This window comes from Bombina bombina, chromosome 4, assembly GCF_027579735.1.
Source record: "Bombina bombina isolate aBomBom1 chromosome 4, aBomBom1.pri, whole genome shotgun sequence".
Classification (NCBI taxonomy): Eukaryota; Metazoa; Chordata; class Amphibia; order Anura; family Bombinatoridae; genus Bombina; species Bombina bombina.
In genome coordinates, this window is record NC_069502.1 from 779,889,947 (window position 1) to 779,917,245 (window position 27,299).

The 27,299-nt window shown below is 39.9% G+C and overlaps 1 protein-coding gene across 1 annotated transcript in view; it reads right to left on the bottom strand.

The window, feature by feature from the left end:
- Positions 1-3,795: 3,795 nt before the first annotated feature.
- The window catches only part of URB2 (URB2 ribosome biogenesis homolog), a gene marked incomplete in the record, with an annotated part of 152,480 nt that continues 128,976 nt past the window's right edge, over positions 3,796-27,299 (bottom strand). The window contains 2 exon segments of the mRNA XM_053711147.1: positions 3,796-4,060; positions 14,558-14,697. Coding sequence (XP_053567122.1) covers positions 3,863-4,060; positions 14,558-14,697 — 338 coding nt within the window.

Below are 27,299 nucleotides of genomic sequence, written 5' to 3' on the forward strand. Positions count from 1 at the left end.
TTACTCCTATTATCAAATTTTCTTTGTTTTCTTGCTATCTTTATTTGAAAAGCGGGACTGTAAGCTTAGGAGCCAGCCCATTTTTGGTTCAGAACCTTGGTAGAGCTTGCCGATTGGCAGCAAAATGTAGCCTCCAATCAGCAAGCACTACCCATCTGCTGAACCAAAAATGGGCCGCCTCCTAAGCTTAAATTACTGCTTTTTCAAATAAAGATAGCAAGAAAATAAGGAAAAATTGATGAGTAAATTAGAAAGTTGCTTAAAATTGCATCTGAATCATGAATAAAAACATTTGGGTTTAGTATACCTTTAATGGTGCTCTTGTGGATAAATGGAGGTCGAATATTGTAGGAGTTCTCAAGTCTCACCTGATTTATTTGGTAAAAAAATAATAATAAAAAAAATGGCTAATTCAGTTTCTTTTAATATTAAACAAGAATTCTGGAAAAATCAAAGGCTAACTTTAAAGATATGTAGATGATGATATTTTTTAAAGCTTTATTTTATAATTTTTTAATTCAAGGCATGGTTAAAAATTTTTATAAAAGATTAAAGGGACATTATACACTCATTTTTTCTTTGCATAAATGTTTTGTAGATAATCTATTTATATAGCCCATAAAGTTTTTTTTTTAAATTAATGTATAGTTTTGCTTATTTTTAAATAACATTGCTCTGATTTTCAGACTCCTAACCAAGCCCCAAAGTTTTATGTGAATACGCTCGACTACCTACTCCAGCTTGCTCCTGTTTGTGTAAAGGGTCTTTTCATATGCAAAAGAAGGGGGAGGGGGGAGTGTCTTATTTGCCACTTGCAGTGGGCTTTCCAGCTACCTTTTCAACAGAGCCAAACTGACAGCTTCTAAGTAAGTTTTTAAACAGTTTTATACTGGATTTTTATATCAGTATCTGTGCATATTATTCTTTATAGTAGTGTCTATTACATGCAGTTATATGAAAATGAGTGTATACTGTCCCTTTAATGCTGAATTAGCGACTATTTGTCAGGTCCCTTGGTGCGATGGGCGCCTGTCAGGGTTTCACCCCGATTTCAATAGTTATTTGCGGCTTTTTATCTTGGCTGCCATTTCGACTCACCTGTCTTTTCTTTTGGCCTGTAGCAGAGTGTGTAATGCTGCTCACTACTCCCAGGTTCCCTCTTATGGCCAAACTGGAGAACATCATCAGAGAGACACAGGTTGCAGTCCCAGAATGATGATGTAATCACTCCCTATTTAACTGCCTAAGTCCTGTTTGCCATTGCCCTTGCGTTGTCTCTGATCTCTCTGTGAGTTCCTGTTTCTGTGTATAACCTGACTTGTTTGACGTATCTTATAGTTCCTGATCCCTGGCTAGTTCCTGACTTCGCTGATCTTCGTATTCCTGACCCGACTCGTCAGATTATGTGCTCTGGCTTTGACTCGTATCTTGCCATTTGGCTTTTGGACTCATAACTTTTTGTTATTTTTTTAATAAAGGTGTGATTAATTTAGCATTTTACATCTCTGTCTGGTTCCTAGTACCCTGACAGTGCCATGCTGTGCTTACACACCAGAATAAAGCTGAGGGTCAGAGGTGTGCCAGTCCTGGGGCAGAGGCTTGGAGAATGATCAAGGACCATGCTGTGTGTATATAGCTTCATAGGAGGTTTGTGAATATGCTTGATGGCAGTAATTTTTTTTTTAACTTACATGGATTGGATAGAGGATGACATTTTAAACAACATTCTAGTTTACTTCTATTATGAATTTTGGTTAGTTCCCTTGGTATCCTTTGTTAAAGAGTAAACCTAGTTGAGCTCAGGAGCGGGCACGTGTCCTTGGCCATCTGGCAGCAGAGGTTGCAACAATATTTATAAAACAGTAATACATTGTCTGTAACATTCTATGGCAGCAGTGTTTGTAACTCTACTGCAGAGGTTTGTAACGTTGGAAACACTGCTGCCAGATGGCTATGGACAAGTGCACTATCCTAGGATAAATCTTTAACAATGGATACCAAGAGAACTAAGCAAAATTGATAACAGTAGTGAAATTGGAAAGTTGTTCAATACTCGAAATTGTGAATGTTTCATTTTACTTTAGTGTTCCTTTAAGGTCCTCTGTGCAGGAAGTTTTTTATGCAGGGTTCCTGGCACCAAGACTGTAGGGGGAGATTTTAAAAGGCATTTGCTGGTTGTTCTAATGGAAGCCCAAGCATGCTGGTTTCTGGCTTGCTCTTTTGGTTCTGGCCATGGTGAGTTCTTTAGTCAAGTCTCCTGCCTAACCCTTGTCTGTACCTGTAGACTGATAATCTGGCTCAAGACTTGCTGTTTCTGGTAAATCCGGCTGATACTCCCTTTTGCTGTGATGACCGTTTCTAGACCTGGTGCTGATATCTGACATGTTGGTCAAATACTCTCCGGTTTTACCTAAGTCTGCCTATACTTGCTAACTATCTGAAGCTGAGCACGGTCCAGTCCTGTTCACAATCGGCAACACATCTCCTACAGAAGTAGTTGCATTCTCCAAATCAGGTAATTATTTTAAGGGACAGTCTACACCTTAGTCATCTTAAAGTCTTACCTTAGATAAAGCAATAAATAGCCTCCTGCACACCTTTGGCTGTCAAGCTCCACCCACCGATAACATCACAATCTGGGCTGCATCTTTGGACTCTGCTGAATGGCATTGACAGTCTGTTGAGTCCAACTAGTGAGCATTTTGTGATTGGAAGCAATATGCAGCCCAGAATGTGATGTCATCAGTGGGTTGAGTTTGGCAGCCATTTCAAACTGTCCAGAAACTATATTCATTTCAAAATAACTGTTTTACCGTTGCTGCTGCAGGATATAGAAAGGGGTGCAGGAGGCTATTTGCAGCTTAATCTAAGGTAAGACTTTAAGATGACTAAACTGTAGACTGTCCCTTTAATAATTACTGTATACTATAAAACAATATATGAAATGTTTTATGTATATGTGAATCTAGACTTGAAAAGTTCAAATTCTAAATAAATCCATTTATGCAACTATTAAAAAATCTAACTGGCCTCCAGCAGTAAAAAAAAAAGGTCTAATAGTTTGTAAAGAGCACCAAAAAAATATAAATGTCGTATCCTAGATTATTCCATAGTGGCTATACAACCAATTTACCAAAATAAATCAAATCCATATCCCACATATATTTCCAGAAAAAAAAGTTTTAAAATTAACAACAATAATTTAAATTTCTGGAGGGCTAAAACTGGGAGAAGAATGCTTTAAACATTGTTCTATTACGAGGGTATATACAAATTTAAGGGTTTCTTAAAGGGATAATCTAGTCAAAATTAAACTTTCATGATTACAATAGGGCATGCAATTTTAAAAAACTTTCCAATTTACTTTCATTATTAAATTTGCTTTGCTCTTTGGTATTCTTTGTGGAGAGCAAAACCTAGGTAGGGGCTCATATGCTAATTTCTAAGCCATTGAACTGCCCCTTATCTCAGTGTATTTTAACATTTAGACACTGCTAGATCATGTGTGTCATATAGATAACATTGTGCTCACTCCCTTGGAGTTATGTAAGAGTTAGCATTGATTAGGTAAAATGCTTGTTTGTCAAAAGAACTGAGATAATGGGGCAGTCTGCAGAGGCTTAGAAATCAGTTAATCATATAGGTAAAACGTTTATTAATATAATAGTGTTGGTTATGCTAAACTGGGGAATGGGTAATAAAGGGATTATCTATTTAAACAATAAAAATTCTGGAGTAGACTGTCCCTTTAAGGAAGTGAAAATTAAGGTAAAAACAAACAACATAACTACACAATTTTAAAAATAATGAATCTGATTTAATATATATTTCAACATACATATTTATATTGTAAGCAAAGTTATCAGGCTGTATATTTTTCCTCTCCTTGGTTTTTGGTTTTGTGGTACTGGATATATTCATTGTACAAATCTTTGAAGACTTCTCTCACACCTATTTGTAAAGACATGTTTAAAAATTTGATATCTCGATCAATGCAGAGGTCCAAAATGTGAAATATCCCTTCTGCTAAATGTTTCTTCACAGCAGGATACAGTGTCACCTAAATGCAAAAATAAATGGAGACATTTGAAAATGGAAAATAAAATGTAGTAGTAAATGTAGTAGTGAAAAGTATACACTGACATTTTATTGCATAGACACCCTGGGCGCGATCCGATATATGGCGTAGTTTTCGGCGCAAGCAAGGGAACCCGTGCCGCCCGTAGTTTCACCTCGCACATTGGGGTATTACATATACCCCGCCGGCAGTTGCTAAAGTGCCGTAAGTCGGACAAACTAGCGATGTCCAGAAATGAGTGTAAATACAAATTTCTGGAGTCGCCAGTGACTTACGGCACTTTAGAAACTGCCTGCACCTAAAAAAACTAACTAAAATATTAAATCTCCCGTAACTGTCTAACACGCCTCCCAAAAATCAGCCCGACACGTATACCCCTATATCCGCAATCCCCCCTCTCACTCCTAATAATAAATGTATTAACCCCTAGACCGACAACCCCCCACAACGCAATAAGCCTAATTATTAACCCCTAAACCGCCATAGCCCACACTGCAATAAACCTATCCTAGTATTAACCCCTAAACCGCCGCTTCCGGAGCCCACCGCCATCTAGATTATATGTATTAACCCCTAAACCGCCGCTCCCGGACCCCGCCGCCACCTACATTAAATTTATTAACCCCTAATCTGACCCCCCTACACCGCCGCCACCTACATTAAATATATTAACCTCTAATCTGACCCCCCTACACCGCCACCACCTACATTAAATATATTAACCTCTAATCTGACCCCCCTTCACCACCGCCCCCTACATTAAATGTATTACCCCCTAAACCTAAGTCTATTAGGGGGCTTAGATTAGGTTTAATTAGATTAAACATCTTGTAATATTTTTTTATTTTTTGTAATTTAGTTGTTAGGGGGGTGTTAGAGTCTAACTCTAACACCCCCCTAACTTAATTATGTAAATAAATATAAATATTAATAATATTATTAACTAAATTATTCCTATTTAAAACTAAATAAATACTTACCTATAAAATAAACCCTAAGATAGCTACAATATAATTAATAACTACATTGTAGCTATTTTAGGATTTATATTTATTTTACAGGTAACTTTGTACTATATTACAAAAACAAACAACTAAATTACAAAAAATAAAAAAATATTACAAGAAGTTTAATCTAATTACACCTAATCTAAGCCCCCTAATAAAATAAAAAAGCCCCCAAAAATAATAAAATGCCCTACCCTATACTAAAATTACAAATAGCCCTTAAAAGGGCCTTTTGCGGGGCATTGCCCCAAAGTAATCAGCTCTTTTACCTGTAAAAAAAAGAACAATCCCCCCCCAACATTACAACCCACCACCCACACACCCCTACTCTAAAACCCACCCGATCCCCCCTTAAAAAAAACTAACACTACCCCATTGAAGATCACTCTACCTTGAGCCGTCTTCACCCAGCCGGGCACCAGTGGTCATCCGATGGGGCAGAAGAGGACATCCGGACCGGCAGAAGTCTTCATCCTATCCGGGCAGAAGAGGACATCCGGACCGGCAGACATCTTCATCCAAGCGGCATCTTCTATCTTCATCCATCCGATGAGGAACGGCTCCATCTTGAAGACCTCCGACGCGGAACATCCTTCTAGGCCGACGAATGGCTGGTTCTTTAAATGACGTCATCCAAGATGGTGTCCCTCGAATTTCCGATTGGCTGATAGGATTCTATCAGCCAATCGGAATTAAGGTAGGAAAAATCCGATTGGCTGATCCGATCAGCCAATAGAATTGACCTTGCATTCTATTGGCTGATCCAATCGGATTGAACTTCAATCCGATTGGCTGATTAAATCAACCAAATCGGATTTTTCCTACCTTAATTCCGATTGGCTGATAGAATCATATCAGCCAATCGGAATTCGAGGGACGCCATCTTGGATGACGTCATTTAAAGGACCAGCCATTCGTCGGGTAGTCGTCGGCCTAGAAGGATGTTCCGCACCGGAGGTCTTCAAGATGGAGCCGTTCCTCGTTGGATGGATGAAGATAGAAGATGCCGCTTGGATGAAGATGTCTGCCGGTGAAGATGTCTGCCGGTCCAGATGTCCTCTTCTGCCCGGATAGGATGAAGACGTCTGCCAGACCGGATGTCTTCTTCTGCCCCATCCAATGACCACTGGTGCCCGGCAGGGTGAAGACGGCTCAAGGTAGGGTGATCTTCAATGGGGTAGTGTTAGGTTTTTTTAAGGGGGGGATCGGGTGGGTTTTAGAGTAGGGGTGTGTGGGTGATAGGTTGTAATGTGGGGGGGGATTGTTCTTTTTTTTAACAGGTAAAAGAGCTGATTACTTGGGGCAATGCCCTGCAAAAGGCCCTTTTAAGGGCTATTTGTAATTTAGTATAGGGTAGGGCATTTTATTATTTTGGGGGGCTTTTTAATTTTATTAGGGGGATTAGATTAGGTGTAATTAGATTAAACTTCTTGTAATATTTTTTTATTTTTTTGTAATTTAGTTGTTTTTTTTGTAATATAGTTTTGTTTATTTAATTGTATTTTATTTTAGATAATTGTAGTTAATTTATGTAATTAATTTATTGATAGTGTAGTGTTAGGTGTATTTGTAAAGTTACAACTACACCGCCGCCACCTACATTAAATATATTAACCTCTAATCTGACCCCCCCTACACCGCTGCCAACTACATTAAATGTATTACCCCCTAACCCTAACACCCCCCTAACTTAATTATTATTTAAATAAATATAAATGATATTAATATTATTAACTAAATTATTCCTATTTAAAACTAAATACTTACCTATAAAATAAACCCTAAGATAGCTACGATATAATTAATAATTACATTGTAGCTATTTTAGGATTTATATTTATTTTACAGGTAACTTTGTATTTATTTTAACTGGGTACAATAGCTATTAAATAGATAATAACTATTTAATAGCTAACTAGTTAAAATAACTACAAAATTACCTGTAAAATAAATCCTAACCTAAGTTACAAATACACCTAAGTAGGTTAGGATTTATTTTACAGGTAATTATGTAATTATTTTAACTAGGTAGCTATTAAATAGTTAATAACTATTTAATAGCTATTGTACCTAGTTAAAATAAATACAAAGTTACCTGTAAAATAAATATAAATCCTAAAAACATAATTTATGTAAGAACTTACCTGATAAATTCATTTCTTTCATATTAGCAAGAGTCCATGAGCTAGTGACGTATGGGATATACATTCCTACCAGGAGGGGCAAAGTTTCCCAAACCTTAAAATGCCTATAAATACACCCCTCACCACACCCACAATTCAGTTTAACGAATAGCCAAGAAGTGGGGTGATAAAAAGTGCGAAAGCATATAAAATAAGGAATTGGAATAATTGTGCTTTATACAAAAAAATCATAACCACCACAAAAAGGGTGGGCCTCATGGACTCTTGCTAATATGAAAGAAATGAATTTATCAGGTAAGTTCTTACATAAATTATGTTTTCTTTCATGTAATTAGCAAGAGTCCATGAGCTAGTGACGTATGGGATAATGATTACCCAAGATGTGGATCTTTCCACACAAGAGTCACTAGAGAGGGAGGGATAAAATAAAGACAGCCAATTCCTGCTGAAAATAATCCACACCCAAAATAAAGTTTAATAAAAAACATAAGCAGAAGATTCAGACTGAAACCGCTGCCTGAAGTACTTTTCTACCAAAAATTGCTTCAGAAGAAGAAAATACATCAAAAAGGTAGAATTGAAAAAGTATGCAAAGAGGACCAAGTTGCTGCTTTGCAAATCTGATCAACCGAAGCTTCATTCCTAAACGCCCAGGAAGTAGAAACTGACCTGGTAGAATGAGCTGTAATCCTCTGAGGCGGAGTTTTACCCGACTCAACATAGGCAAGATGAATTAAAGATTTCAACCAAGATGCCAAAGAAATGGCAGAAGCTTTCTGGCCTTTTCTAGAACCGGAAAAGATAACAAATAGACTAGAAGTCTTTCGGAAAGACTTAGTAGCTTCAACATAATATTTCAAAGCTCTAACAACATGCAAAGAATGCAATGCTTTCTCCTTAGAATTCTTAAGATTAGGACATAATGAAGGAACCACAATTTCTCTACTAATGTTGTTGGAAATCACAACTTTAGGTAAAAATTCAAAAGAAGTTCGCAACACCGCCTTATCCTGATGAAAAATCAGAAAAGGAGACTCACAAGAAAAGAGCAGATAATTCAGAAACTCTTCTGGCAGAAGAGATGGCCAAAAGGAACAAAACTTCCCAAGAAAGTAATTTAATGACCAATGAATGCATAGGTTCAAAGGGAGGAGCTGGAAGAGCTCCCAGAACCAAAATCAAACTCCAAGGAGGAGAAATTGACTTAATGACAGGTTTTATACGAACCAAAGCTTGTACAAAACAATGAATATCAGGAAGAATAGCAATCTTTCTGTGAAAAAGAACAGAAAGAGCAGAAATTTGTCCTTTCAAGGAACTTGCAGACAAACCCTTATCTAAACCATCCTGAAGAAACTGAAAAAAATTCTCGGCATTCTAAAAGAATGCCAAGAAAAATGATGAGAAAGACACCAAAAAATATAAGTCTTCCAGACTCTACCAGCAGAACAAACGAGCATTCCTTCAGTATCTTGGAGATTACTCTTGGAAGAAGAACTAGAGGCGGAAAAATATAGGCAGGATGATACTTCCAAGGAAGTGAAAATGCATCCACTGCCTCCGCCTGAGGATCCCGGGATCTGGACAGATATCTGGGAAGTTTCTTGTTTAGATGAGACGCCATCAGATCTATTTCTGGAAGTTCCCACATTTGAACAATCTGAAGAAATACCTCTGGGTGAAGAGACCATTCGCCCGGATGGAACATTTGGCGGCTGAGATAATCCGCTTCCCAATTGTCTACACCTGGGATATAAACCGCAGAGATTAGACAGGAGCTGGATTCCGCCCAAACCAAAAAAATTTGAGATACTTCTTTCATAGCCAGAGGACTGTGAGTCCCTCCTTGATGATTGATGTATGCCACAGTTGTGACATTGTCTGTCTGAAAACAAATGAACGATTCTCTCTACAGAAGAGGCCAAAACTGAAGAGCTCTGAAAATTGCACGGAGTTCCAAAATATTGATCGGTAATCTCACCTCCTGAGATTCCCAAACTCCTTGTGCCGTCAGAGATCCCCACACAGCTCCCCAACCTGTGAGACTTGTATCTGTTGAAATTACAGTCCAGGTCGGAAGCACAAAAAGAAGCCCCCTAAATTAAACAATGGTGATCTGTCCACCACGTTAGAGAGTGTCGAACAATCGGTTTTTAAAGATATAAATTGAGATATCTTTGTGTAATCCTTGCACCATTGATTCAGCATACAGAGCTGAAGAGGTCGCATGTGAAAACGAGCAAAGGGGATCGCGTCCGATGCAGCAGTCATAAGACCTAGAATTTCCATGCATAAGGTTACCGAAGGGAATGATTGTGACTGAAGGTTTCGACAAGCTGAAATCAATTTTAGACGTCTTGTCTGTTAAAGACAGAGTCATGGACACTGAATCTATCTGGAAACCCAGAAAGGTTACCCTTGACTGAGGAATCAATGAACTTTTTGGTAAATTGATCCTCCAACCATGATCTTGAAGAAACAACACAAATCGATTCGCATGAGATTCTTCGAATGAGAAGACTGAGCAAATACCAAGATAATCGTCCAAATAAGGAAATACCAAAACCCCGTTCTCTGAATACAGAAGGAAGGGCACCGAGAATCTTTGAAAAAAATTCTTGGAACTGAGGCTAGGCCAAACGGTAGAGCCACAAAACTGGTAATGCTTGTCTAAAAAGAGAATCTCAGACACTAAAAATGATCTGGATGAATCGGAATATGCAGATACACATCCTGTAAATCTATTGTAGACATATAATGCCCTTACTAAACAAAAGGCAGAATAGTCCTACAGTAACCATCTTGAATGTTGGTATCCTTACATAACGATTCAATATTGATAGATCCGGAACTGGTCTGAAGGAATTGACCTTCTTTGGTACAATGAAGAGATAAAATAAAACCCTAGTCCCTGTTCCAGAACTGGAACTGGCATAATTACTCCAGCCAACTCTAGATCTGAAACACATTTCAGAAATGCTGAGCCTTGCTGTGTTAACTGGGACACGGGAAAGAACAAAATCTCTTAGCAGGAGGCCTTAACTTGAAGCCAATTCTGTACCTTTCTGAAACAATGTTCTGAAACCAGAGATTGAGAACGGAATTGATCCAAATTCCTTTGAAGAAAACGTAATCTGCCCCATACCAGCTGAACTGGAAAAAAGGGCCGCACCTTCATGGGTACTTAGGAGCTGACTATAGGTTTCTATAAGGCTTGGATATATTCCAAACTGGAAAAAGTTTCCAAACTGATACCGCTCCTGAGGATGAAGGATCAGGCTTTTGTTCCTTATTATGAAAAAAAGAACGAAAAAATGATTATTACCCTGGACAGAAAGGGAAAACAAAGTTGACTTAGAAGACATATCAGCATTCCAAGTTTAATCCATAAAGCTTTTCTAGGTAAAATAGCTAGAGACATATACCTGACATCAACACTAATGATATCAAAAGATGGTATCACCAATAAAATTATTAGCATGTTATAGAATAATAATAATGCTATAAAATTATGATCTGTTACTTGTTGTGCTAAAACTTCTAACCAAAAAGTTGAAGCTGCAGCAACATCCGGTAAAAATATAGCAGGTCTAAGAAGATTACCTGAACATAAGTAAACTTTTCTTAGAAAGGATTCAATTTTCTTATCTAAAGGATCCTTAAATTTAGTACTATCTGCCGTAGAAATAGTAGTACATTTTAGCAGGAATAGAGACAGCCCCAAACCTTAGGGATTTTGTCCCAAAAAACTCTAATCTGTCAGATGGCACAGGATATAATTGCTTAAACGTTTAGAAGGAGTAAAAGAATTACCCAAATTATTCCATTCCCTGGAAATTACTTCAGAAAAAACATCAGGGAGATTAAACACTTCTGGAATAACTACAGGAGATTTAAAAACCCTATTTAAACGTTTGGATTCAGTATCAAGAGGACCAGAATCCTCTATATCTAAAGCAATTAATACTTCTTTAAAATAAAGAACGAATAAATTCCATCTTGAACAAATACAAAGATTTATCAGCATCAACCTCTGAGACAGAAACCTCTGAACCAGAAGAACCATTATCAGTATCAGAATGATGATATTCATTTAAAAATTAATCTGAAAAAAAGAGAAGTTTTAAAGGACTTTTATGTAAACTAGAAGGAGAAATAACAGACATAGCCTTCTAAATGGATTTAAAAAATAAAATCTCTTATGTTTATCAGGAACACTCTGAAATTTAGATGTTGACGGAACAGCAACAGGTAATATAACAGTACTAAAGGAAATTTTATCTGCATTAATAAGTTTGTCATGACATGCAATACAAACAACAGCTGGAGAAACAGATACCAAAAATTTATAGCAGATACACTTAGCTTGGTAGCTCCAGCCCCGGCAGTGATTTTCCTAAAGTATCTTCTGACTCAGTTGCAACGTGGAACATCTTGCAATATGTAATAGAAAAAACAACATATAAAGCAAAATTGAACAAAATCCTTAAATGACAGTTTCAGGAATGGGAAAAAAATGCCAGTGAACAAGCTTCTAGCAACCAGAAGCAATAAATAATGAGACTTAAATAATGTGGAGACAAAAGCGACGCCCATATTTTTTTAGCGCCAAACAAGACGCCCACATTATTTGGCGCCTAAATGCTTTTGGCGCCAAAAATGACGCCACATCCGGAACGCCGACATTTTTGGCGCAAAATAACGTCAAAAAAATGACGCAACTTCCGGCGACACGTATGACGCCGGAAACGGAAAATAATTTTTGCGCCAAAAAAATCTGCGCCAAGAATGACGCAATAAAATGAAGCATTTTCAGCCCCCGCGAGCCTAACAGCCCACAGGGAAAAAAAGAGTCAAATTTTTGAAAGGTAAGAAAAAATGATTAATTCAAATGCATTATCCCAAATATGAAACTGATTGTCTGAAAAATAAGGAAAGTTGAACATTCTGAGTCAAGGCAAATAAATGTTTGAATACATATATTTAGAACTTTATAAACAAAGTGCCCAACCATAGCTTAGAGTGTCACAGAAAATAAGATTTACTTACCCCAGGACACTCATCTACATGTTTGTAGAAAGCCAAACCAGTACTGAAACGAGAATCAGCAGAGGTAATGGTATATATAAGAGTATATCGTCGATCTGAAAAGGGAGGTAAGAGATGAATCTCTACGACCGATAACAGAGAACCTATGAAATAGACCCCGTAGAAGGAGATCACTGCATTCAAATAGGCAATACTCTCCTCACATCCCTCTGACATTCACTGCACGCTGAGAGGAAAACCGGGCTCCAACTTGCTGCGGAGCGCATATCAACGTAGAATCTAGCACAAACTTACTTCACCACCTCCATCGGAGGCAAAGTTTGTAAAACTGAATTGTGGGTGTGGTGAGGGGTGTATTTATAGGCATTTTAAGGTTTGGGAAACTTTGCCCCTCCTGGTAGGAATGTATATCCCATACGTCACTAGCTCATGGACTCTTGCTAATTACATGAAAGAAATAGCTAATATTAATATTATTTATATTTATTTAAATAATAATTAAGTTAGGGGGGTGTTAGGGTTAGACTTAGGTTTAGGGGGTAATACATTTAATGTAGGTGGCGGCGGTGTAGGGGGGTCAGATTAGAGGTTAATATATTTAATGTAGGTGGCGGCGGTGTAGGGGGGTCAGATTAGAGGTTAATATATTTAATGTAGGTGGCGGCGGTGTAGGGGGGTCAGATTAGGGGTTAATAAAATTTAATGTAGGTGGCGGCGGGGTCCGGGAGCGGCGGTTTAGGGGTTAAACACTTTATTTAGGTGCGGTGGGGTCCATGAGCGGCGGTTTAGGGGTTAATACATATAATGTAGGTGGCGGTGGGCTCCGGGAGCGGCGGTTTAGGGGTTAATACACTTTATTAGGTATTGCGGTGGGGGATTGCGGTTGACAGGTAGACAGACACTGCGCATGCGTTAGGTGTTAGGGCTTTTTTTTGCAGGCATTTTAGGGAGTTACGGTGCTCCCATACTCAGCGCAAGGCCTGCTACGGCTGCATTTTATGGCGAGGTGAAAATGGAGTAAGTTTTCTCCATTTTCGCCACGTAAGGCCTTGCGCTGGATATTGGATACCAAATTGCGCGGGTTTTATATATTAGTCTATAGGGAAAAAAACTTCGTCCGACGGGTGAAATATATACGTGCCGCATTTATATGCGGTGCTGTATATAGGATACCAAACCCGCGCAAAAACCGGCATCGCCGGCTTTTGTGGGTCACGCTGCATATCGGATGGGGCCCCTTGTTTCAGCTTTTTTAAACCCATTTATGAAAAATTGTCATGAATGAGAGCCTATAAAGTGGATTATGGTTTGATTACTGGTTTAGTTTGCCTATTAGATTATCAGTTCCTTGCACATATCGGAGCCCATACATCATAGCAAAGTTGTTGTATTTGGATATATAATTTCGACAGTTACACCTATACCTATGCTTTAATACTTTGTTTCCAAGTGTGCTCATTTTATCCCACCTTTCATATAGCTATTTGATACACAGTATGTTGTGGATTTCACTATGGAGAGAGAAAGAAAGAGCGAGAGAGAAAGAGAGAGAAAGAGAGAGAGAGAGAGAGAAAGAGAGAGAAAGAGAGAGAGAGAGAAAGAAACAGAGAAAGAGAAAAAGAGAGAGAGAAAGAGAAAAAGAGAGAGAACGAGAGAGAGAGAGAGAGAGAGAGAGAACGAGAGAGAGAACGAGAGAACCGCTTGTAATGGCTGGTTATTTATTGCGTGTCTGCAAACTGGCAAATCTGCCCATTTGCGGGCATGCAATAAATTAGCCCTCCACTTGTAATTTAGCCCTTAATGTGCAATAGATTTATTGTACATTTTGTCCTTAGGTTGGTGCAGCATTCTGTTACTCCAAACACTTAGAAAGAAAACAGAATTTAGCAGGAAATGGCTGATCCCAAATGCATCTTTTCTATATTTCAAGGCACAAGACTTTAAATTCTTAAATGTTTCTTTCTAAAAGGATATCATGAAAAAATGCATACATTCAACATTTAGATATATACACCATTTTTTCTCTTTTTTGATAAAATATACTTATCTTTTTTTTACTTTTGGAAATATATTATTAAGAATCTTTTTTTCTAGTGTCATTCATATCTAACAAAAACCAGAGAATGCATAATTTTTGCTTAATCTTTCTTGGTAGAAAACTCTACAGTCATTTGTTTATCTATTTTATGTTATTTTAAATTATATACAACCAATCATGCACTGAAGGAGCCTGAATATGTTACTACCATCAACTGAATAACGAAAATATAAAACGGTACCTTCTGAAGTTCATTCACATAATGGGAAACTATGAAAGCAGAAAATACAGTAAATTCTTCTGTCTTTGCTGCAATGTGTGTATACATCCGCTCTACCAGACGTGCACAGTTCAGTGTAACGTCAAATTCTTTTGTGGAGGCTGGAACAAAAAAGAATGCATCAATGGTAAATTAAATGAAAATCACCATGTTAATATCACTTATTTCTGATATGACCATTCAAAGACTGAAGTTCATTCAGATTGTTCACACTAAAACTGTAAAACAAATATAAAATACATTCACCTTTAAAAATGCTGAGGCATACAATACATGTATATGAGAAAACTAGAGAGTTTTGTAATACAATAAACTAAATGTGATCATATTAGTAAATCTCTTTCTTTAGATAAATTACTGATCTACTGACCATCACTTTTTGAATGTTTATAAAAAAAGATCTATGTTTAGAGCATTATAATTTTAATATGATGGAGTCTAAACTCTTGAGATTAACATGTTGGGGTGCAAAAAGATGACCAATAAATATCAAGGACTCAGGTGGGGAAACCTCACTTTCTACTAGATGTTTACAAACAAAAAGTTAGTCAAGGGAAAAAAATAAATCAAAGTTTATGCTTACCTGATAAAATCTTTTCTTTCCTGGCATGGAGAATCCACAAATCCATTCAATTACTAGTGGGAATTCAACTCCTGGCCACCAGGTTGAGGCAAAGAACACCCCAGAAAAGCTTTATCCTCCCACTTCCCACAATCCCCAGTCATTCGGCTGAGGGAGTAAGGAAATAGAAGAGGACACAAAGGGTATATTGATGCCTGAAGTTTAGAAAAAGATAAAAACAATATAAGCCGTCTAAAAATTTAGAAAAGGGCGGGTTGTGGACTCTCCATGCCAGGAAAGAAAATAATTTATCATCAGGTAAGCATACATTTAGTTTTCTTTCCAATGGCATGAAGAGTCCACGAATCCATTAAATTACTAGTGGGAGCCAATACCAAAGCTAGAGGACACAGAATGGAAGGGAGGGAGAACAAAACAGGTGGACCAAAACAGAAGGCACCACCTCTTGAAGAACAGTCCTCCCAAAAGAAGCCTCAGCTGAGGCAAAAGTATCAAATTTGTAAAAAGTATGCAACGAGGACCAAGTGGCCGCCCTGTAGATTAGTTCCACAGAGAAGAGACAGCCCTAGTGGAAAGAGCCGTAATTCTCTTAGGAGGCTATTGTCCAACTGTCTCATAAGCCAACCGAATAACACTTCTCAAACAAAAAGAAAGGAGTAGAAGTGGCCTTTTGGCCCTTACGCTTACCAGAGAAAACAACGAAAAGGGCAGGAGATTGCATAGTTGCTTGCAGATAGAATTTCAGAGCACGTAGAACATCCAGGTTATGCAACAGACGTTCTTTCTGAAAAGAAGGATTTGGACAGAACAAAGGAACGACAATTTCCTGATTGATATTGCAGTCCGACACTACCTTAGGAAAAAATCCCAACTTCGTATAAAGGACCACTTTATCCGCATGAACATTAAGGTAAGGGGTATCACACTGCAGAGCTGAAAGCTCAGAAGCTCTGCAAACAAACAAAATAGCGAGAAGAAAAAACTTTCCAAGATAACAATTTAAAATCAACAGAGAGGTTTGGATGTAAGAAGGGACTTTGAAGTAGAAGGTCCTTCCTCAGAGGAAATTTCCACAGGAAAAAAAGGATGATGATATCTTCACCAGGTCCACAAACCAAATTCTGCAAGGCCACGCTGGAGCAATTAGAATCACCGAAGCCTGCTCCTGTTTGATACAGGCTATCACCCGAGGAAGCAGGGCAAACGGGGGGATGAGATAAATAAGACCGAAGTCCAAAGACACCGCCAGAGCGTCGGCCAGAGCTGCTTGTGGATCCTTTGTGCTTGGTCGAATTTTGGAAGTTTGGCGTTTAGACGAAACGCCATCAGATCCAACTCCAGAACTTCCCACCCGACAGTTATCATTGAGAATACTCCCGTATGGAGGGCTCACTCCCCTGGATGAAAAGTCTGCCTGCTCAGATAATTCTCTTCCCAGTTGTCCACACCTGTGATATGGATGGCAGAAAAGTGACAATTTTGAGACTCGGCCCACTGAAGTATGCAAGACCCCTCCCTCAAAGCTAAAGAGCTCCGAGTTCCTCCCTGGTGTTGATATACGCCACCAAATAAATGAGTCCGATTGGATATCTGATAAACCGGACCAAACTTAATTGAGGCCAAGCTATCAGAGCATTATAGATGGCTCTCAACTCTAGGATATTTATAGGGAGGACAGATTCCTCTAGAGACCAAAGTCCCTGAGCTTTTAAGGAACCCCAAACGGCTCTCCAGCCCGAAAGGCTGGCATCAGTGGTCACAATCTCCCAAGCAGGTCTCAGGAATCTTCATGGAGATCGAGTCTATGACCATCTCCAAAAAACCTACCCTGGTGTTTGGCACCAAGGAACTCTTTTCCAGATTCACCTTCCATCCGTGGGAATGTAGAATTGGCAACAGAGAGTCTATATTAGATCTTGTTAAAGGAAAAGATGGCGCCTGGACCAAGATATCGTCCAGGTACGGAGCCACCACAACTCCCTGAGATCTGACCACTGCCCAAAGAGCCCCTAGAACCTTTGTAAAGATTTGAGGAGCAGTGGCAAGGCCTAAAAGTAGGGCTATAAATTGGAAGTGTTTGTCCAGAAAGGCAAACCACAGGAATTAGAATGTTCCCTGTGAAGGTACGCATCCTTCAGGTCTATGGTAGTCATGAATTGACCCTCCTGAACCAAAGGGAGAATAGAACGGATAGTCTTTAAAGGACGGAACCCTGAGGAATTTTTTGAGACCCTTGAGGTCTAAAATGGGTCTAAAAAGTTCCCTCTTTCTTGGGAACCAAGATTGCCAGAGGAACTGGGACAATCACTCCTAGAGAGGCGAGATCCTCACACAGTTTAAGAAAACGTCTCCTTGATCCAGTTTGCAGAAAATCTTCCACTGCCCAATGGATCTGGAACGTCACAAAAACCCAGGCCTGCTGAAAGAAGGAAACCTGCCCCCGAATTGATCCATGCTTGGATCAAGGGCAAACCCTTCATGCTGATTCATTCTCGGAAGGCGGCTTCTTGGATTGCTGCCCTTATTCCAAGGCAGGTTAGACCTCCATGAGGTCTTGGCTTGCTCAGGTTAAGAAGAAGAGAAGGATTTGGATACATGAAACCATACAGGTCGCAGACAATTGCAATTGTCACCTCAATATGAGGGAATAAACTATTGTATTCCTTTAAAAACACTAAGAGATGGAGTATGATACCTGAAACCATACATGTCACATATATTAGTAATTATCACCTCAATATGAGGGAAAATAAATTAGTGTCCTTAAAAACACTAAAATTATTATACATGGAACCATACATGTTAAAATAAGACCCCTACATAAAATAGGATAATAAACATGTAATAGATAAATAAAAAGCCTCTCAATATGAGAGAGATAAATACACGGAGTCCCTGTACAGAACAGGATAACAATTAACTATATATTATATATGCTATGTAATAATAAAAAAAAAATTATAAACATATCAGTGACTTAAGGTGTTTTGCATGCCACCTACTATGAAGAGATTAAAAACAGTTTGCATACACATATTTAAATTGTCTAAAATATTACTGAAACTTCATTTACATTGAACTGCCACCACATGGCGGCCAATACCAGCTAAGACATTATGTTCAGGAGAAAAACCTGACAAATAAAAAACTCGGCTTTTAAATCCTTTTGTAAGATTTGTATACACAAAGGCTGTAAAGTTCCTAAAGCCCTCAGCCCCCATTCTTAACTAGAATTTCATAAAAAAACATAATTTATGCTTACCTGATAAATTTATTTCTCTTGTAGTGTGTTCAGTCCACGGGTCATCGATTACTTATGGGATATATTCTCCTTCCCAACAGGAAGTTGCAAGAGGATCACCCAAGCAGAGCTGCTATATAGCTCCTTCCCTCACATGTCATATCCAGTCATTCGACCGAAACAAGACGAGAAAGGAGAAACTATAGGGTGCAGTGGTGACTGGAGTTTTAATTAAAATTTAGAACTGCCTCAAAAAGACAGGGCGGGCCGTGGACTGAACACACTACAAGAGAAATAAATTTATCAGGTAAGCATAAATTATGTTTTCTCTTGTTAAGTGTGTTCAGTCCACGGGTCATCCATTACTTATGGGATACCAATACCAAAGCTAAAGTACACGGATGATGGGAGGGACAAGGCAGGAACATTAAACAGAAGGAACCACTGCCTGTAGAACCTTTCTCCCCAAAACAGCCTCCGAAGAAGCAAAAGTGTCAAATTTGTAAAATTTTGAAAAGGTATGAAGTGAAGACCAAGTTGCAGCCTTGCAAATCTGTTCAACAGAGGCCTCATTCTTAAAGGCCCAGGTGGAAGCCACAGCTCTAGTGGAATGAGCTGTAATTCTTTCAGGGGGCTGCTGTCCAGCAGTCTCATAGGCTAAACTAATTATGCTACGAAGCCAAAAAGAGAGAGAGGTGGCCGAAGCCTTTTGACCTCTCCTCTGTCCAGAATAAACGACAAACAGAGAAGAAGTTTGCCGAAAATCTTTAGTTGCCTGTAAGTAGAACTTCAGGGCACGGACTACATCCAGATTATGCAAAAGACGTTCCTTCTTTGAAGAAGGATTAGGACATAATGATGGAACAACAATCTCTTGATTGATATTCCTGTTAGAAACTACCTTAGGTAAAAACCCAGGTTTAATACGCAGAACTACCTTGTCTGAATGAAAAATCAGATAAGGAGAATCACAATGTAAGGCAGATAACTCAGAGACTCTTCGAGCCGAGGAAATAGCCATCAAAAACAGAACTTTCCAAGATAACAGCTTAATATCAATGGAATGAAGGGGTTCAAACGGAACACCCTGAAGAACTTTAAGAACTAAGTTTAAGCTCCACGGCGGAGCAACAGTCTTAAACACAGGCTTAATCCTAGCTAAAGCCTGACAAAAAGCCTGAACGTCTGGAACTTCTGCCAGACGTTTGTGTAAAAGAATAGACAGAGCAGAAATCTGTCCCTTTAACGAACTAGCAGATAAACCCTTTTCTAAACCCTCTTGTAGAAAAGACAATATCCTAGGAATCCTGACCTTACTCCATGAGTAACTCTTGGATTCACACCAATATAAATATTTACACCATATCTTATGGTAAATTTTTCTGGTAACTGGTTTCCGAGCCTGTATTAATGTATCAATAACCGACTCAGAGAAACCACGCTTTGATAGAATCAAGCGTTCAATCTCCATGCAGTCAGCCTCAGAGAAATTAGGCTTGGATGGTTGAAAGGACCCTGAATTAGAAGGTCCTGCCTCAGAGGCAGAGACCATGGTGGACAGGACGACATGTCCACTAGGTCTGCATACCAGGTCCTGCGTGGCCACGCAGGCGCTATCAAAATCACTGATGCTCTCTCCTGTTTGATCCTGGCAATCAATCGAGGCAGCAACGGAAACGGAGGAAACACATAAGCCATCTTGAAACCCCAAGGGGCTGCTAGAGCATCTATCAGCACCGCTCCCGGGTCCCTGGATCCGTAACAAGGAAGCTTGGCGTTCTGGCGAGACGCCATGAGATCCAGTTCTGGTTTGCCCCAACGATGAATCAGTTGAGCAAAGACCTCCGGATGAAGTTCCCACTCCCCCGGATGAAAAGTCTGGCGACTTAGAAAGTCCGCCTCCCAGTTCTCCACGCCTGGGATGTGGATCGCTGACAGGTGGCAAGAGTGAGACTCTGCCCAGCGAATTATCTTGGAGACTTCTAACATCGCTAGGGAACTCCTGGTTCTCCCTTGATGGTTGATGTAAGCCACAGTCGTGATGTTGTCCGACTGAAATCTGATGAACCTCAGTGTTGCTAACTGAGGCCAAGCTAGAAGAGCATTGAATATTGCTCTTAATTCCAGAATATTTATTGGGAGGAGTTTCTCCTCCTGAGTCCACGATCCCTGAGCCTTCAGGGAGTTCCAGACTGCGCCCCAGCCTAGTAGGCTGGCATCTGTTGTTACAATCGTCCAATCTGGCCTGCGAAAAGTCATTCCTTTGGACAGATGAACCCGCGACAACCACCAGAGAAGAGAATCTCTGGCCTCCTGGTCCAGATTCAGTAGAGGGGACAGATCTGAATAATCCCCATTCCACTGACTTAGCATGCATAATTGCAGCGGTCTGAGATGCAGGCGCACAAATGGCACTATGTCCATTGCCGCGACCATTAAGCCGATTACTTCCATGCACTGAGCTACTGATGGCCTTGGAATGGAATGAAGGACACGGCAAGCATTTAGAATCTTTGATAACCTGGACTCCGTCAGGTAAATCTTCATCTCTACAGAATCTATCAGAGTCCCTAGAAAAGGAACCCTTGTGAGTGGTAACAGAGAACTCTTTTCCACGTTCACTTTCAACCCATGCGACCTCAGAAATGCAAGAACTATCTCTGTATGAGACATTGCATTCTGAAAACTCGACGCTTGTATCAGAATGTCGTCTAGGTACGGAGCCACCGCTATGCCTCGCGGTCTTAGTACCGCCAGAAGTGAGCCCAGAACCTTTGTAAAAATTCTCGGGGCCGTAGCTAACCCGAAGGGAAGAGCTACAAACTGGTAATGCCTGTCTAGAAAGGCAAACCTTAGGTACCGATAATGATCTTTGTGAATCGGTATGTGAAGGTAGGCATCCTTTAAGTCCACTGTGGTCATATCAGTATATGGATCATGGGTAGGATGGTTCGAATAGTTTCCATTTTGAACGATGGAACCAGTAGGAACTTGTTTAAGATCTTTAGGTCCAAGATTGGTCTGAAGGTTCCCTCTTTTTTGGGAACCACAAACAGATTTGAGTAAAACCCTTGCCCTTGTTCTGTTCGCGGAACTGGGTGGATCACTCCCATTACTAAGAGGTCTTGTACACATTGTAGAAATGCCTCTTTTTTAGGTTTGTTGATAACCTTGACAGATGAAATCTCCCTTGTGGAGGAGAAGCTTTGAAGTCCAGAAGGTATCCCTGAGATATGATCTCCAACGTCCAGGGATCCTGGACATCTCTTGCCCAAGCCTGGGTGAAGAGAGAGAGTCTGCCCCCAACTAGATCCGTTTCCGGATAGGGGGCCCTTCCTTCATGCTGTCTTAGGGGCAGAAGTAGGCTTTCTGGCCTGCTTGCCCTTGTTCCAGGACTGGTTGCTTTTCCAACCCTGTCTGTAACGAGCAGCAGTTCCTTCCTGTTTTGGAGCGGAGGAAGTTGATGCTGCTCCTGCCTTGAAATTACGAAAGGCACGAAAATTAGACTGTTTGGCCTTTGATTTGGCCCTATCCTGAGGAAGGGAGTGACCCTTACCTCCAGTAATGTCAGCAATAATTTCTTTCAAGCCGGGCCCGAATAAGGTTTGCCCTTTGAAAGGAATATTAAGCAATTTAGATTTAGAAGTCACATCTGCTGACCAGGATTTAAGCCATAGCGCTCTGCGCGCCTGGATGGCAAATCCGGAGTTCTTAGCCGTTAGTTTGGTTAAGTGCACAACGGCGTCCGAAACAAATGCATTAGCTAGCTTAAGTGCTTTAAGCTTGTTCATGATCTCATCCAATGGTGCTGTGCGAATAGCCTCTTCTAGAGACTCAAACCAGAAAGCCGCCGCAGCAGTGACGGGCGCAATGCATGCAAGGGGCTGTAATATAAAACCTTGTTGAACAAACATTTTCTTAAGGTAACCTTCTAATTTTTTATCCATTGGATCTGAGAAAGCACAACTATCCTCCACCGGGATAGTGGTGCGCTTAGCTAAAGTAGAAACTGCTCCCTCCACCTTAGGGACCGTCTGCCATAAGTCTCGTGTGGTAGCGTCTATTGGGAACATTTTTCTAAATATCGGAGGAGGGGAAAAGGGCACACCGGGTCTATCCCACTCCTTGCTAATAATCTCTGTAAGCCTTTTAGGTATAGGAAAAACGTCAGTACACACCGGCACCGCATAGTATTTATCCAGCCTACATAACTTCTCTGGGATTGCGACAGTGTCACAATCATTCAGAGCCGCTAACACCTCCCCTAGCAATACACGGAGGTTCTCAAGCTTAAATTTAAAATTTGAAATTTCTGAATCCGGTCTCCCTGGATCAGATCCGTCACCCACAGAATGAAGCTCTCCGTCCTCATGTTCTGCAAATTGTGACGCAGTATCGGACATGGCTCTCGTGTCATCAGCGCGCTCTGTCCTTAACCCAGAGCTATCACGCTTGCCTCTTAACTCAGGCAAATTAGATGATACTTCTTTCATAACATTAGCCATATCTTGCAAAGTGATTTGTAAGGGCCTTGATGTACTTGGCGCCACAACATCACGCACCTCCTGAGCGGGAGGCGCAGGTACTGACACGTGAGGAGAGTTAGGCGGCATAACTTCCCCCTCAATGTCTAGTGATAATTTCTTTACCGGTAAAGACTGACCTTTATTTAAAGTAATATCAATACAATTGGTACACATATTTCTATTGGGCTCCACATTGGCTTTTAAACATAATGAACAAGCAGATTCATCTGTATCAGACATGTTTAAACAGACTAGCAATGAGGCTAGCAAGCTTGGAAATTACTTTCAGAAAATTTTCAAGCAATGTAAAAAACGCTGCTGCGCTTTTAAAAACACAAAAAGACAATTACAGTTGAAATAACAATGAACTAATTCAGTTATAGCAACCAAATCTTTACATTAAATGTATGAAATTAGCAGAGGATTGCACCCACTAGCAAAAGGATGATTAACCCCTTAATACCCAAAAACGGATAATCAATTTAACAGGTAACGTTTATATCACAGTCAAACACACTGTCACAGGTCTGCTGTGACTGATTACCTCCCTCAAATATAAATTTTGAAGACCCCTGAGCTCTCTGGAGACGTCCTGGATCAAGGAGGAAGAAACAGGAAGACTATGATTGAATTTTAACTGCGCAACAAGGCGCTAACAAAAAGCCCCTCCCACTCATATTACAAAAGTGGGAGACCAGCTATAACGGTTTCTATGCAGAAAAATACGTTAGCCATGTGGAAAAAATCATGCCCCAAGAGATTTATCACCAAAGTACCTCACAAAACGATTAACATGCCAGCAAACATTTTAAAAAACAACATTTCAGATGTTGTGTAAAGCTATCACTAAGCCTGCTACCAGTCGCTTCTACTGCAGTTAAGGCTCATACATTATTTTAGTATTAACAGTATTTTTTCAGTCAAATTCTATTCCCTAGAAAATAACTCTACTGTGCATACATTTACCAGCCTGATACCAGTCGCTACTACTGCATTTTAGGCTGTACTTACATCATATGGGTATCGGCAGTGTTTTCTTAGTCAATTCCATTCCTAGAAAATATTTTACTGCACATACCTCATTTGCAGGGGACCCCGCATGCTATTCCCTTTTCTGAAGTTACCCCACTCCTCAGAATGTGCGAGAAACAGCCAGTGGATCTTAGTTACGTCTGATAAGATCATAGAAAACGCAGGCAGATTCTTCTTCTAAATACTGCCTGAGAGAAAAAACAGCACACTCCGGTGCCATTTAAAATAACAAACTTTTGATTGAAGAATAATTAAGTAAAAAACTCCAACTCCTCTCACGACCTCCTTCTTTGTTGAGAGTTGCAAGAGAATGACTGGATATGACATGTGAGGGGAGGAGCTATATAGCAGCTCTGCTTGGGTGATCCTCTTGCAACTTCCTGTTGGGAAGGAGAATATATCCCATAAGTAATGGATGACCCGTGGACTGAACACACTTAACAAGAGAAATAAAATTACATAAAGAGAATATTTTAAGGCAACAAGCAACTTAAAAGGGGCTAGAGCAAGGAGCTACAGAACAAATACAAGAATTTAGCTAATTTAAGAAAAAAATTAGGGCGGTATACACCAAGCTCCTAACATATAATAAGCCTTTGTAAACAGCCGCTGAAACTCCATTAAGGAGCTGTTGATAAGTGCGCCAACTCCTTAGACTGACGGGAAAATGAACCGCCACAGAAAATTAAACAAAATGGCGCTGTAGGAATTGCGATGGAACTATTGCATTCCTAGGTCGCCACAGTTCCATCCCTTATACCTCCCATACATGGAGCACTTAAACGGAAAAGATCTACAGGCTGCAGCAACCTCCCGGCAAACATTTATAAAGTCGGAGGTGCCGCACTTAAGTCTGCAGGACATATAGAGCACAGCATTAAGGAAGCCTCCCATCTCCATCACACAAAGCAGTCTCAGAGCCACGATCGTGAAGCAAGGGAGGGCAAAAACATCAGAGGCGTAACGTTCCGATAAACAACTGCCACTTGTGCAACTACAATGAGGCGCTTACTGTAACTGCGCCCTAGATAGTACGATACACAAACATGCTGAGAGGTACCACAAAAGTCTGTACAAACGAATCATGCAGGAAAAGAAGGTGGGAAGAAATATCGCCATGACACCCTGTCCCCACACACCATAATGCCTGGGCTTGCTTCATAATTGCCTGCCCATGAAAGCGGCAAATCCCTGTCCCTGGCAAAAAGCCAGATAGCTGCTCAGTCGCAACAAAATACCATAACAGAGGATATATATGTAATAAACATGCAAACCCCTTCTGAGGGTAGCAGGTCCCCCTAGGTCCCTAAGTATCTCAGTCCTGATATAGTATTCCAGTTGTGAAATATATGTGTGAAAGGACTACCCTCCAAGGCCTTCTGCTGTGGAGCAGTCACAGCCGCTCCAGGTTTGTTAGCCTCACACGACCGCTGACAGGGACCTGAAAATAGAAGAAAAACAGAGTAACCAACCCTGGAATTAAAGTAAGGACAACCTCACCAACCTCCAACAGCTAATAGCCATCATTACTCTTACTAAAGAGGATTACATGGACACAGCATTACTCCAATCCATGCTTGCAGGGAAAAGTACCCATTAAAAAGACTAAAACTTGATTTTCTTTAGACACCATCTTCGCACACCACCTACGATGTACATAGGCAAAGAATGACTGGGGATTGTGGGAAGTGGGAGGATACTTAAAGCTTTGCTGGGGTGTTCTTTGCCTCCACTTGGTGGCCAGGAGTTGAATTCCCCACTAGTAATTGAATGGATTCGTGGACATGGGTTTGTTCGGAATTTATTTGTTAAAGGGACAGTTAACCCTACATTTTTCTCCCCTTTAATTTGCTCCCAATGAACCATTTAACTTGCTTGCATGTATTCAATTATTTACAAATAGCTAATTCTGCCTGTGGTATCCCTACCAATACTGAAAGTTTCTGTACTTATGTATAGGCTATAGAAAAGCTGTGTAAACATAGCCAGCAGAAGAAATTACACTCTGAGTACATAAGTCATAAAATGTTAGTTTCCAATTGTTCTTTCTAAGTATTAAGAATTGGTATACAAACAGATAATATAAATAAGCATGCATGTGTACAGAAAGTGATAATATAAAGAGATCTGATTTCCATGCAAGCTCAACCAATTTTGATAGGTTGTGGTTTCAAAAGAACAAAATCAGATATTTCATAAACAAAAATAAACCTGAAGGACCATTTCTCAAAGATCTTATACACTGCTGCTGGTATAACAAGCCACTGAAAACACATTAAGGGAAAATTGGAAATGTAAGCCAAATATAAGTAATTTCAATATCTTGGCCCATACCCTGGGTAATACTTACCAGTGAGACCCCCTCTCCAGAGTAGCGTGGACAGAATTATCCAAACCCCTCATTTACCATAAAAGCTTGTAGTAAGACACCACCCCTTCCTCCTCCTAGAAATGTCCAGCCAATAACAGGTGAACCAAGCAAGGGAGGGAGCCTGGTAAGTATTATCCAGGGTATGGGCCAAGATATAGAAATTACTTTTATTTGGTTGTTAAATTTCCAATTATCTTGGCCCCCCTGGTAATACTTACCAGTGAGAAAATACAAAGCAGATAAAAGAAAGGGTGGGAAATAAATTCATAACAAAAGGAAATACTGCAGAAAACATCAAATGTTTATTCTTTTACAACAGAAGATATTTTACGTCCAAATTTGGTAGCAGCAGACTAACGAACATCTTATTTATAATGAGAGATAAAAGTGTTATAAGATTTCCAAACTGCGGTTTGATAGATTTCTTCAAGAGAAGCATCAGCTTGAAGTGCCCAAGAGGTTGATGCAGCCCTAGTGGAATGAGCCTTAAGCCCTTCAGGTACCTGTTCCCCTTTTTGTTTCTAGGCTCTGGTAATAGCCTGCACAATCCAGCGAGAAATTGTTGATCTTGATGGAGCTTGACCCTGACAAGGGCCTTTGGGAACAACAAACAGTCGTTCTGTCTTACGAATATCTTGAGTGCTTTTGACATAAATATGGAGACATTGGACCACATCTAAACGATAATGGTTTGAGAGTCTGAGTTTTTCAGGCAAAATGAAGGAAGAATAACATAATTTATGTAAGAACTTACCTGATAAATTCATTTCTTTCATATTAGCAAGAGTCCATGAGCTAGTGACGTATGGGATATACATTCCTACCAGGAGCGGCAAAGTTTCCCAAACCTCAAAATGCCTACAAATACACCCCTCACCACACCCACAAATCAGTTTAACGAATAGCCAAGAAGTGGGGTGATAAGAAAAAAGTGTGAAAGCATATAAAAT